The sequence below is a fragment of the Thunnus thynnus genome, chromosome 12, assembly GCF_963924715.1.
Source record: "Thunnus thynnus chromosome 12, fThuThy2.1, whole genome shotgun sequence".
Taxonomy (NCBI): domain Eukaryota; kingdom Metazoa; phylum Chordata; class Actinopteri; order Scombriformes; family Scombridae; genus Thunnus; species Thunnus thynnus.
This window is the reverse complement of record NC_089528.1, coordinates 3,799,970-3,812,960: the sequence shown is the minus strand read 5'-3', so window position 1 is coordinate 3,812,960 and position 12,991 is coordinate 3,799,970. Positions and strand designations below refer to the sequence as shown.

Below are 12,991 nucleotides of genomic sequence, written 5' to 3'. Positions count from 1 at the left end.
ATACATTTAGGAGGAATTGTTCATAAAGTTGGAATACACATTTTATGATAATTATCTGCAGTTCTGTTTTTTTAATTATTTCACGAAATCCTGAGAATTCTGGAGAAAAGAGTAACATATTCCCAGGAAGCAATAGTTTTAAAAATCACAAGAAAACCTTCAACCCTAGTAACCATCCTGTCTGTGTTGAACAATGTAATTAGATGATGATATCTGTGTAGTTAAGCTACAACTACAGTAATTTGTAGTAACAAAATGTTTTGTTTGTTTGTAGTTTTTAATGGGTTGTATTCAGTTAGTCATATCAAATTACATATACACAATAATGTCACTAGTACAAACTGCAAATACAGAGAGAAAAGCCACAGTCTGTTTAATCTCTTTACAAATTTGCATAAAGAAAGCTTTCCATAATAATCCTGTTTACATTATATATTTTGATTATGCAGACAGAAAAAATTATATTTTGATTATGCATGAGAAATCATGTTAATAAAAAAATATCCTGAGATTTTGGATGGAGCTCAGGAGGACGCATCCCGAGGACGCCTGCTATACTCCAGATAATTTCACTGTGCAAACTAAGAATGTGTATGGAAGAGCTCACAGTCTGTGTAGAGAAGCACAGAACATCCTGTACCATTTTAGCTAAAGCCTGCTGCTGTGTCACCAGGTTTAATTCAGGCATCCACACTGTTTGGGATGTGCGCAATTGTGCAGTGCTATAGTAAAGCCATATGATTGTTAGTGAGGTCTATGCATGCATCTTCCATATAATATCATGAAAATTGCTCTGCAATGACAGATCATTTAGTGGGTGCAAATTCAAGTAACAATGGGTGAGAAAGTTGCGCTATGCTCCCTGATATCTACATAGACAAACTCAGCTGTAGCACACCATCGGTCGATCAAGTGACCAACAAAAATGACACTACACCTGAGTTTAAACCCCCTGTGGGTTAGAACCAGTATAAAAATAGAGTCCACTCTGTTCTGTCGTGCTACATGGTTGTTAGTTTTACATAAATTAACTGTGAACTGTGAAGCTTTCTTGTTTCAGCACAGAGACTTGGTTACTGGCCAATCTAACATTCTGTAAAGTTAGGAAAGTAAGTAGAACTTTATTTATAAGGCACTTTTAAAAACCAAGGTTACAAAGTGCTTCACAGTTCACAAACCATTTGAATAAATACAGCAAACACAAGCAAAAACTTTCCTCCCATCAATAAAATGCCTTTAAGAATGAATATGTTTTCAGATGAGATTTTAGATAAACAAAATATTGTGTCACAATCTTTCGTCACAAGCATTGACTAAACTACTTGCACACTGGAGCATCCATCACTTGCTGGATTATCCAGATATTTAAAAAATGTATCTTGAGCCATGAGTAGCCCAAGATGTCATATGTTCAGCACATCTCAGCACATCTGTTCAGAAGGATACTTAATGTTTATAAGTACTGTGACAATGAGAGACTGCCAGGCACTGCTAAACTATTTCTTAAAAGGTAACAACTACAGTTCCACCTGAGCTCCTAAGCTTTAGGCTAAAATATCATAAGCATATGTCTGATCTATTATTGATAAGTGGAAGATCTGAGGGAAAGCATTGCATTAATTAACCTTAAACAGGCAGTAGGCATGTTCAGAGTTGCAAAGTTGCAATTTGGTACAGTAGACAGGCAACAACTTAGTAATCACTGCATTGCAAAAATGAGTGCTGAACTGAAGTTTGTGCAGAGCCTATACTGTATGGTACCTCCCTAAAGTCGTTTTTACATATGAACTCCAGACAATGTTTGGACCTGATTCTCCAGACATTGTCTGGAGTCATATGTGAAAATGGTCGCCCTTTCACACAAGTAGCACACAACAGGAGATTGTCTGTGTCAGACATGTTCTCACCTACTGGAAATACACTGTTTAGTTTAGGCGTTCACACATACAGCTCCTCCGGATATTCCGGAAAATTTCAGGGTTGCAGTGCATGTGTGAAAGGGGCTTAAGTGAAGCAGAGGTGACCACTGTTCTGTATTCTTAGCGGCATCCAAGGAGGGTTGAATTGATGGCAACTGGACTTGGTAGTAGATACTTGAAGACGTTTCGCCTCTCATCCAAGGGGCTTCTTCAGTTCTAACTGACTGGCAGGCAGTCCCAGGTATTTAACCTCTGTGGGGTTGTTACCAAGGTGATTGAGTTGTTGGAGTCACCTGAGGCCAAGTGTAAATGACAGTTGTTGGAGTTGTCACATGAGGCCAAATGTGAATGGTTGTTAAGTGTCCTGGGGAGGGATGAAAGGACAGCATTGTAGGTGGGGTTGCAGACCTCCTCCTCTGTTGACGGACGGTTTTACAGTACTTGACACTCTTTCAAGGACAATGCACATATTTTGGATAGGGAAGACAGATGGTTTGAAAAAGAAGTGAAGAAGGCTATCTATGTCAAAGTAGAGAAACCATCCCTCAACAGAGGAGGAGGTCTATGACACCACTTATCCCCCACCTACAATGCTGTCCTTTCATCCCTTCCCAGAATATTTAACAACCATTCACATTTGGCCTCATGTAACGAGTCCAACGACTGTCATTTACACCTGGCCTCAGGTAACGCCAACAACTGTTACGTCGTTACAACAGCCAGGAGCACTAACGAACCAAGTGGTATCAATGATCTTGATGAAGAAGCCCCTTGGATAAGAGGTGAAACATCTTCAAGTATCCACAATCAAGTCAGTTGCCCTTGATTCAACTTTCCTTGGATAACCATGACCTGGATGACTGAGAATTTTAACAGACATTCTTAGCGGCTACAGCATGCACGTGTAGAGGAAGGGTATAGAAGCCATGGGTAAATAAGCTGGTGATCACTGAAGCTGACGATGGAGAGAGCAGTGAAAAGCTGTAGTCTCCAGAGTTGAAGTGGCATTTACAGTAGAGTGAGAGCAACCCCCAGCTTGCAGTGTGGCTGGAAGCAGCAGAGGGATGTGTACATCATCTGCATAACTTCTGAACATAAGAGACGGCTTAATCAGTGACAACCACACACAACACTTACAATTAATGGTATACACTCACTGGCCACTTCATTAGGTACACCTGTGCAATCTAATGCAATCCAATACAACAGCCATAAATTCTACTTTTACGAAATTTATACATTTTCAGTTTTTGTTGACATTGTCAGAAAGGTGACAATTTATGTTTATTATTGAGCTTGTAGAGCTGAGGTGGGCCGAAGAAGCCTGGTTGCTGAAACAAGCCACCTAGCCACGTAGACACCTTTACGGCTTAATAAAATTTAAACAGGTGAGTTATAAAAAAATTCACCCCCTGTACAGTTGTCATGAAAGGGGAAATTAGCTATAGAGACCAAAACCGTTTTTGTACCAGGCAGTAAACTGCTGTAAAGTTGGGCATTTTAACATGGGGGTCTATGGGGATTGACTGGCTTTTGGAGTCAGCCTCAAGTGGCCACATGAGGAGCTGCAGTTTTTGGCACTTCAGCATCGGCTTCATTTTTCAGCCTCGCTTGGCTGCCACTAGTCGTCTCTCGTTTCTCCTGGCCCTGGCAGCTTTCTGTGCAGCCCCTCCAGGTCCTAGCTGCACAAGATGACTGTTGATGGCTTTTTTTCCTGCTAAATGTGTGTCGGGTTGCCAACTTCCACTAGTATAAATACAGAACAGCAACAGATGGATAGTGGGGGTTGTTTTTTTGAAGCATGTTTTGTTTAGTAATAGTAACTCGTGTTTGATTCTGAGAGGGACAAATTAAACCTGACTAAACCCAAATATTCACCAGTGCTTATGGGTGTCTCTGGATTGCCTGCAGCTACCAACATCTCTGAAACTGCTCTTTCTGCAGACAAAGATGTCCGAATTTGAGATCACGCATGCAAGTACAACATACAAAAGCACCCAGTGTAAAAAGCACTAAAATCACTTGCTCTAAGCCCCAAACAGCCACAAAAGCCACATTAGTCAGCAATGCAGTGACAGTTCATTCAAAACATACCTGAAAGTTTGCACTTTACCACATTTTCAAATTGAAGCTCAGAGAAAAGGACTTTTGCCATTTAATCAGCATTACTGGATGAACACTGGATATCTTGGATCGTTGGCAACACAGGTTAAGTGGTCGGCATATATTAAATTATTTAAGAAACTGTTCTGGCCACATTTTAGGCTAAGTGATGGGCTAACGTTCAACGAAAAAAAGAATATTGATTTCTAATGCCAACTTTAGATATTTATATTCAATGCTTTATTCCTGTGCCACAATAATCTAATGTTTTTGAGTTAAAATATCTTCATTTGGGGGCTTTTCCAAGCAAATATTGATATTAGGGTTGGGCGATGTCTACAGAATTGGCACATGACAATGTCCACAGTGATGGATGATGATATCAGGGGGTGGGGGGGATTACATTAGTAAATTACTCTCACTGGCTTTTTACTTGCAAAACTTTTATTGCTACACATTAATATAACAAGTGTAGTTGTCATCAACTCAACAGCAAAACGCAGTAGAGACTATTTATGTTGTCTACCTAATTTATGTGCACTCATTTCATTTCAGCTCAGTGTGAGTGTCTACTGCATTTTGCTGTCATATATGTCATGTTGAGTTTCTCTCCTCTCCTCTGTTTCACTGTGGGCAGGGCTGAGAGCTCCGTGCGTGTGAGCTCTACTGAGCAGAGTAGAGGAGAGGCAGTGAACCTGGTCGAGCCAGGTCGACGATGGATGATGGCATCACCCATCAGCCTAACCCTAATTGATATATGTGACTTTTTGCGATTAAATCCAAATATATATATTTCTGCCACCCCTTAAAGTCTCCATGCCACTCTCTTGCCACCCCTGGAATATTTCTGTCGATCCGCCTCTGATGCTGTGCTGTGAAAGCAGCTACATTTTAGTATCTGTTGCTGTATAATAATATTGGATTGCTATTATTTGTACCTGCTGAAAAACATTTCTGCTAAAATATCTGGGTTTCTGGAGCAGCTGGCTACAGAACATTACATGACACTCATTTGGCAGACACACTTTTTTCCTTACACACACACACAGACACACACACAGACGCACACACACACACACACACACACACACACACATTGGGAGCCATTTGGTTTTTGATTTTACACATCAAAGTCTGTTTACAGGTGTTGGGGAGTACTACTGCATATGTGAAAACTTGAGTCAGTATCGGTTGGGGCTGTGAGTCCAACAGTTTTATAGGGGTGCAATGTTAAATTAGTGGAATACTCTTTTAAAAATGTGGATAGGAGAAGCCAAGGATCAAACCAACTACCTTACAATTAATGGAAGATGTAAAATGAACAGTTACCATAAACTATATCAGGGCAATTGTTGCACTGTACTAGAGTACATACTCAGCCTGCAGTGCTGGTAAAACAATTATTTGTACCTTTCCCAACAGGTGGAAAAGATTCCTAAATGTTGGCATCCCTGCCAGCCTTTTGCCAACATTGTGCCAAATTTGGCAATGTTGCCTGACAGGTTGTCTACACCAGATATATTTCAGCTATATTTTTCAGTCATCTGTCTCATATGTGTCTCACCTTTTATCAATGCAGCTGTTTACACCTGCTGCATAGCTGTGACCTGAGGAGTCTATTTTCTATGAACTTAGCAGGTATTCAGATCCAAAACAGCCCTGCTGTAAAAAAAACTAAACATATATGCAAGCAGCTGCATCAGGGGGGTATGTTGTTTGAGTAACCCCTTGACTAGACCGCAAGTGTATCAGACATTTTTTACTTGCACGTCTAACACAACAGATACGCTCTCATTGTAATCTATGCAGCTGTCTGCTCCATGCATGCTCATGTCTCAGCTGTGTCTCACAGGCATAACCCTGACCTGAAGTGTTTATTTATGCCTCAAGTCTATTTTCCTCCATTTTACGCATGTAGCTACAGTCATTGTGTATTGGGCTCTGATCAAAATGTGAGTGACCTATGCTCAACACTGTACCTAAATGCCTCCTATGTAGACACACAGATGGAGCACTCACTGCTGCTGCTGCTCTGCTAACATGTTGCTCACGCTATGCTTGCAGTCTAGACACGAAGTAACAGTGAGATGATGAAATACAATCCAAAAGGTTCAGTTTGAGCAACAAATCAAACAGTTTGAAGGTTTCTCAGATGCCAAAACACTGCAGGATGCTTTATAACACACTGAGGCCAGATTTTACAACAACTCTGGAAAGTTGTGGCTAAATGCTTAGACACTGATGGACTAAAGTTACTGCTACACCGTTAATGTGGTGCTTTTACCTAGCCATTGTAAACCAGGTGTTTAATCCACCTGTGTTAAATAATCAATTCTATTGGTATATTGCAGCTAGCAATGGTTATATGGCATCTAACACCATCTGCCTGCTGATACTGGGATTTTCCTCCCAGTTGACCAAACAAATCTTTGATGGTGCAATTCTACATATAGCATCTATTTTACCAACTAGTCCAACAATGACCATGACATCAGCTTTTTTATGTACTTTTTTTACTCCTTTTGCCTATTATCTGGACATAAAAATCTCATTCATTTTTCCCATAGACAATGTTGGGGGCCTCTTCTACAGCTTGGATTGGCATGAAACTCACTGTACTAAATCATTAGTACAAAAGTTAAACAACTGCATTAGAAAATTTCTGCTTCTTTGATAAAAAGTTGTGGCTTGTGTACATAAAAACTTTCAAGTAGAAGTTAACTTCTACAACAGTTCACTTTTAATTCCTGGGTAACTTCTGAATGAATTCAACTGCTATGGTGCCATATTTTGTTTTGTGTCTCCAACTGGTTTCTTCTCCATAGCAATGGTATCTGAAGCTCATGGGCTTTGTAGTATTTTTGGACATCCACCATTCCAAAATCACACACAAAACATGATTTCTCAGAAACGAAGTAGAAATAATTAAAACTGGTGGTCATAATATAAACCTACACCTTACATTATCCGTGACAGTCTTGTGTTTCTATGTTAAGTAATATTCAGGACATTGTTTAAAGAAAAATTTGACGTGGGAACACAGAACGGGGGAAACACATTTCTGGAACCAGCCCCCCACCTCTCACACTTCACAACTCTACTGGATTGTTTTTGTTGAGTGAGCTGGTGGGATCCTATTAATTGTCCACTATGAAAATATGCTTTTAAAAGTTTATTATCATTGTAATTTTTTTTCAAAACATTGACATGACGAACCTTATTACCTGCTGCAGGTAACTGACTGTGAGAAGGTCTTTTAGTGACTGAGGAGTCTACTGCTACTTTAAGTGCAAAATAAAAATGTAGGAGCCCCAAATTCCCAAAGTTATTTTTTGGATTTTTCTCCCAACTCAGCGGGAGCTACATTAGGAGTAAGGAGTTAGTTTTTGTGAATGTGGAAGAATACCACGGGTGTGTAGGTGCTTTAAGTTAGTATTAACACGTATTTATTTTGCTATCTTGTCAGGGTAGAACAGCCAAGTTGTAACCTTTGCTGTCACCTTTGTAACACTGGTTGTGCATGATCTACAGTGTTTAACTATTTAGCTCATGTTTTACATGTTTCAGTGATGGCCTTGAGAGCAGATTGGTAACCATAACAACAACAGAAAGCTAGTCTAGGATTGAGAGCTACAAGAAGATTACAGCCTGTGTGTGTGTGTGTGTGTGTGTGTGTGTGTGTGTGTGTGTGTGTGTGTGTGTGTGTGTGCTAAAACCAGACACTGAAAAAGATTCCCATAAACACACACTCACAAACTCCCACACACATCCTCAGACACACTCACTAGCTCACTCACACACTCTCCCACGCTCAGTCAAACAAAGCCTTTACCTCCCAGCATTGATGAGACCGATGTCTTGTCCAGAGCAGATATCCTCCAGAATAAAAGCCTCATCACAGGTCGACATGTTAATGTGGGTTAAGTTGGGTTTGCACACATCCAGCCAGTAGGGAGTGTGCTGACCAGTGGACAGCTGGAGAATGTCAGTTATCAGTGCCGTCACACACAGGCCGAAGATATGGACACCTGTGAAAAACAATACATGTAACAATAGCAAATATATGTCTCATTTTGGATATCTATTTTATTTAATCTTATTCACTATCACATTAACCTCATGCTAGCCTCATCAGTAAACATCTTATACAGAATCCTGACTATTTATCTGTCATGTTACTAGCCTGTTTTATTTGTATATTTCTGTTTCCCTGGTTCATTGCAGTTACTGTAAGCATGCATATAATAATCTACTGTGGGTATAATATATGTGTCCTCCTACCTATGAAGCGTACAGCCCTACGAATGTAGGAGTTGAAATTACAGCCTGCAGCGTTGATGTTGGCTTCAGTCTGGGTGGCTGTTGACCTCCTAGATAGATAACAGTATAGAATGGCTTCTCCTATCAGAATCTAGACACAGAGAAAGACAAAGAAAAGAATGATTCAGGTTTATGTCTCAATGATCAGCTGAATTAATTCAATATGACAAATTATTCAAATATATTGTTATTAATATCACACTGTCAAGACTGACAACAGAATTAGTGTCCGGTTTTGATTATTAATTATTAAAATAAAAAATAGAATGATAAGCCGTTGTCATAGAGAGGGGGAAGAGGTGATGTTGTTAAAATATAAGATAATGGTGCACATTTTCAGGCAGTCTCTCCTAGAAGGCAGTCATAGTGTTGTGTCAATAGTTGTGTCGAGAATGAGGAGAGCTAGTGGGAGAGGTTCAAACCCTAGTTCCTTTCTCACTTCTGCACAATCACGGTATGAAGTTGGTGTGAATGTCAGATTGTTGGTTTTGGACGTGGCAAGAATTGTTGGAAACAGCCCCCCTAATCCGACCTCAGAAAGGTGTGGGGGGGAGGGAGTTTCTGAAGCTATTCAACTGTCCGACAAGCAGTTCTGAGGGAGTATACACCAGCCTTAAACATCAAAGCTAAAGCCGCCAGCATACTTGAAACAAAGCACGTGTTGCATTGTCGAACAGTGTCTGAAACCCTCACACCTGTACGTTGTCAGAATTGGGGAGACAATTTAAAACAATTTCCGAAGCCAACAACCTGAGAATCATGAACACTTAACACAGTGATTGGTCTTTTTACATTCAACCAAGTGCAACACCTGAGTAGAGACTGTCCGAAAGTGTGCACCGCACCTCTTGTCTCGCCCCTCTCTATGATGATGGGCTTTTCACCCCGCTTTTGAGTTTTGCCATTCAGAACAGTTGTAAATACTTTTGCCAAATCATGACAGATGACACTTTGTACACATCAGTTTGTTTCAAGCACATCACAGCGTTCAAAGCACTGAGCTTTGATGCACTTCAGCAAGTAGGTTACAGTCGTATTTCTTAAAGCTGGAGTGCAGGACTTTTGTCTCCCCCTTCTGCAGTGAGAGTAATTACAAAAACACTGTCGACAGATGCTTACGTCATAGACTACCCTGTAGCCTACTCCATCGCTACTGTTGCAGCTGTAAAACAGTGGATACATTGCCACGAGCATCACGCAGCCCCTGCGAAATGACTCATTTCACTATCAGAATTTAATCCATTCGGTCCAATAACATTTGGAAAGTCTAGATGAGCCGTACAATTCAATTATTTTATCCCCATTCAAGTTAGCAGTGGGCTAACTGGAAGGTAGCTGTCTTGGCCAGCGGGAGTCTCTGGGTGCACATTCAAACAGCCAGCGTGGGAATGTCCCTCCTAATATGAGATTTTAAAATTGTATACTGTGAAATACAGAGAGATCTATCTGGCTGTGATAGGCTTAATCAGCATTGTGTGAACTCGTTTGGCAAGGGCTTGAATGTAACAGAGGTTCATTTATACATAAAAGTTCCGCACTGCAGGTTTAAGTAACCTGGGTTCTTAAACACCATGTAAAGGGAACAGAGAACCAGATTTCTACGGATAGATTTCTCCTGGTGAAACCCAGTTTCTTGGCCATGCCTATGCATAACCTGGTTTCTAATTGGCTTTTTCAGATGTGGGTGTTTGTGGAGAAGCCCTGATGGTAATGGAAGTCATCACCAGTGGACACAGAATGACAATCAACATGGTGAGCAGCAACAGCAGCAGCCATCGACATCAAACAGCCAACATTACTCAAGGGACAGACAGTTTTAATATTGAATCAAGTTTGACAAACTCATGTGCTCAGACAAGCGAAGGTACAGGAATAATAACATTTTTATGAAGTTGTCTCCATGCAAGAGGATTTCAGGTCAGTGTAGGTATTTGGCATTGCAAGAAATATCAAATCACAAACATCTGTGAAGGTCAAGGATAATGAAGTCAAAGACTTATTTCCATTGTGGTTCTGAATCTTAAAGATAGCAAAGATGTAGAGTGCAGGGGACTTGGTGACATCAGCAGGGTAAGCTTATACTTCCAAATTTCCCATAAACCATAATTGGACCTTTTTTATATTATGGTGGTTACTTATCATTTAATGTGCAAAAGTCACTTCCAAGTCCAATTCCTGGTAGCATAGAACCTAAAAGAACTGATACCTGGTTAAACCTCAGAAAGAACAAGTCAGCAACGCAAGCTCTGGTCAGGTGGGCATGACTTCCCTAATCACTACAAAGGCAATCTTTGAAATAATGCATGGAGTGAAGCTGTATAGCTCTTTACTTAAAAGGTAACCACCTGAGCTGTTAAAATGGCTGTTTGCCAAAATGTGCTCTGCGGTTCAAACCCAATGCAACCCTGACTAACTCGCCCTGAGAGACTTGTGGTTGTCTTTAAGTGGTTTTCATGAATAGAGTGAGTAGTGAAAACAAGAGAACTGGCCAGCAGACTTAGACTTTCTTTATCAATTGAGTAAGCTTTTAAGGTAGACAGGAACCTGGTATTTGAAGCATTACTTGACAAAGAGGGATTTTTCTGTCACATACCATAGCACCTTTAGACTGAATTGAAAATAGACACAAAGTCATTACTGAGAGCTTCACCAGGCAATTTCACTCAAAAAATGGCAGTTAGTTTAAAAGAATTCTAGTCAACATGGTGACACTGGCTGGTTTATTCACATTAAATGTTAGTGTAGCATGGAAACAGCTTAGTGCTTTCACTTGTTTTTCTCTCCCACTGCATTATGGGCACATTTTAAAAACAGCAATGTGTAGGAGAACACTTCTGGCTGTGGGAGGATGGCTTTCCCATGGAAAAATCATTTACTACATATATTTGTCTACATTTTGATGTAAAAAAAAAATAGCGAATAGCACTTAGTAGTCCTACCAGTAATCATATTTTTCCCTGTATTAAAATTAAGCTACATCAGAGGAAGAACACTGTTACCTGGTTTATTCATGGTAAAGGGTAGTCACAATAAGACCTAAGCATCATTATCAACAACATCTGTGTCACTCTCTACATATATAATCACAGCCAAGTCAATGAGCATGTTAGCCACATGTAGACAATTACTGTGAGGTTCAGTGTTAAGACTAAAGAGACTAAAGAGAGGTTTACTCACAGTGGCGGTGGGAGCAGCGAAGGCCAGGCTGAAGAGCAGAGGCAGTGGACAGACTTCCTGTCTGGGCAGGATGTAGGGCAGAGACAGACTGCGGTCATTACAACTGTACCCAGAATGCACCGGCTGGAAAATATCCGTCAGCTCCAAGAAGTAAAGACTGACAACAGAGGAAGCCAGGATAGGGAGCTGCGGTAAAGAAACAACAATAAAAATAAATTAGATAATAGTCCAAAAAGTATAATGTTCAATGATGCCTTGGTACTAGGACTTTAAACATGTTTTTCATAAACAACTCTCTGAATAGGGATGGATATTGAGAACCAGTACTAAATTGATACCGGTTGCTGATTGGTCAGTACTGCAATATTGACAAGCTCCTGGACAAACGGTGCTGCTATCAGTATTTATGTAATGTTAATTCATTCTAACATAGCCAGCATTTTCAAATTTCTAACTGTCCCCTAATGACGATGAAACTGCCTGCATCAGGTGATTATGTTTGACGTTGCGTAGCTGCATGTTTGCCTTGCATTCTGTCCTCTCCAGTCATGGCTGACAGGGTAAAACATTCAAAAGTCTGGGCTTACTTTAAAAAGTTTAATGAAAATGCAGCTAAATGCAACACGTGTAAACGGATAGCTGCTTGTAAAGGGGGTAACACCAGCAACCTCATGAAACACTTGCAAGTACAGCATTCTATAAATCTGAAGCAGTGCAGCCTGATGTTACGTCCTCACTGCAGCCTCCTGGGTGGATACGTTGTGACTGGTGACATGTTGGTTTGGTAACATAACTATGGCATAACCCCAGATTCACAGAGTATAGGTGTAGCCTAAGCCGTCGCTATTTCAGTGTGTTTACAGTTCATGAAAGTTAATTGCAACATTTTGGTTGCCTAAAGCGTTGGGTTGTACTAAGAGACCCTCTAAGCAGTCGGGTGTTCAGTTTTTCCAGTATGTACATTTTGTTTTAATGGTTTTGAGCCGGTTTTTCGCTAGTGAAAATTAGCGTTAGCATCATCATAGTTAACAGTAGACTGTAAATACACTGTGCTAACCAAACTAGCAGCTAACGTTAGAGTCAGGGCCACCCTCTCGTCCAAATATGGTCACTGCTGGCTCCAAAAATCCAAGATGGTGACAGTCAAAATGGCAAACTCGAGGCTTCAAAACAGGAGTCCACAAACCAATGGGTGACGTCATGGTGACTACGTCCAATATTTTTTTTACAGTCTATGGTCATTTCAAACAAAACTCTGGGACCTGTAGCAGTAAAATGCACGTACTATTACCATCAGTAGCCACAGCTGTCACCAAATCAACCAGGACTAAAATTTTAAGGATTATAACATTTTGTAGTTTTTGTTAAAATTGTTAGAGGATCACCTTGGTTGTTTCATGAGGAGTTTTGATAGGATTCAGATCTGATCGTCATCCTACAGTGGTTTGTCCTTACACAAGTTAAATTACTAC

The 12,991-nt window shown here is 40.4% G+C and overlaps 1 protein-coding gene across 1 annotated transcript in view; it reads right to left on the bottom strand.

Moving 5' to 3' along the window:
* Positions 1–12,991, bottom strand: part of LOC137193612 (phospholipid phosphatase-related protein type 4-like) — a 42,185-nt gene that overhangs the window by 17,778 nt on the left and 11,416 nt on the right. The window contains exons 2-4 of the mRNA XM_067604845.1: positions 11,520–11,705; positions 8,304–8,433; positions 7,855–8,050 (exon numbers count right to left, since the gene is read on the bottom strand). Coding sequence (XP_067460946.1) covers positions 7,855–8,050; positions 8,304–8,433; positions 11,520–11,705 — 512 coding nt within the window. The remainder of the gene's footprint in view (positions 1–7,854; positions 8,051–8,303; positions 8,434–11,519; positions 11,706–12,991) is intronic.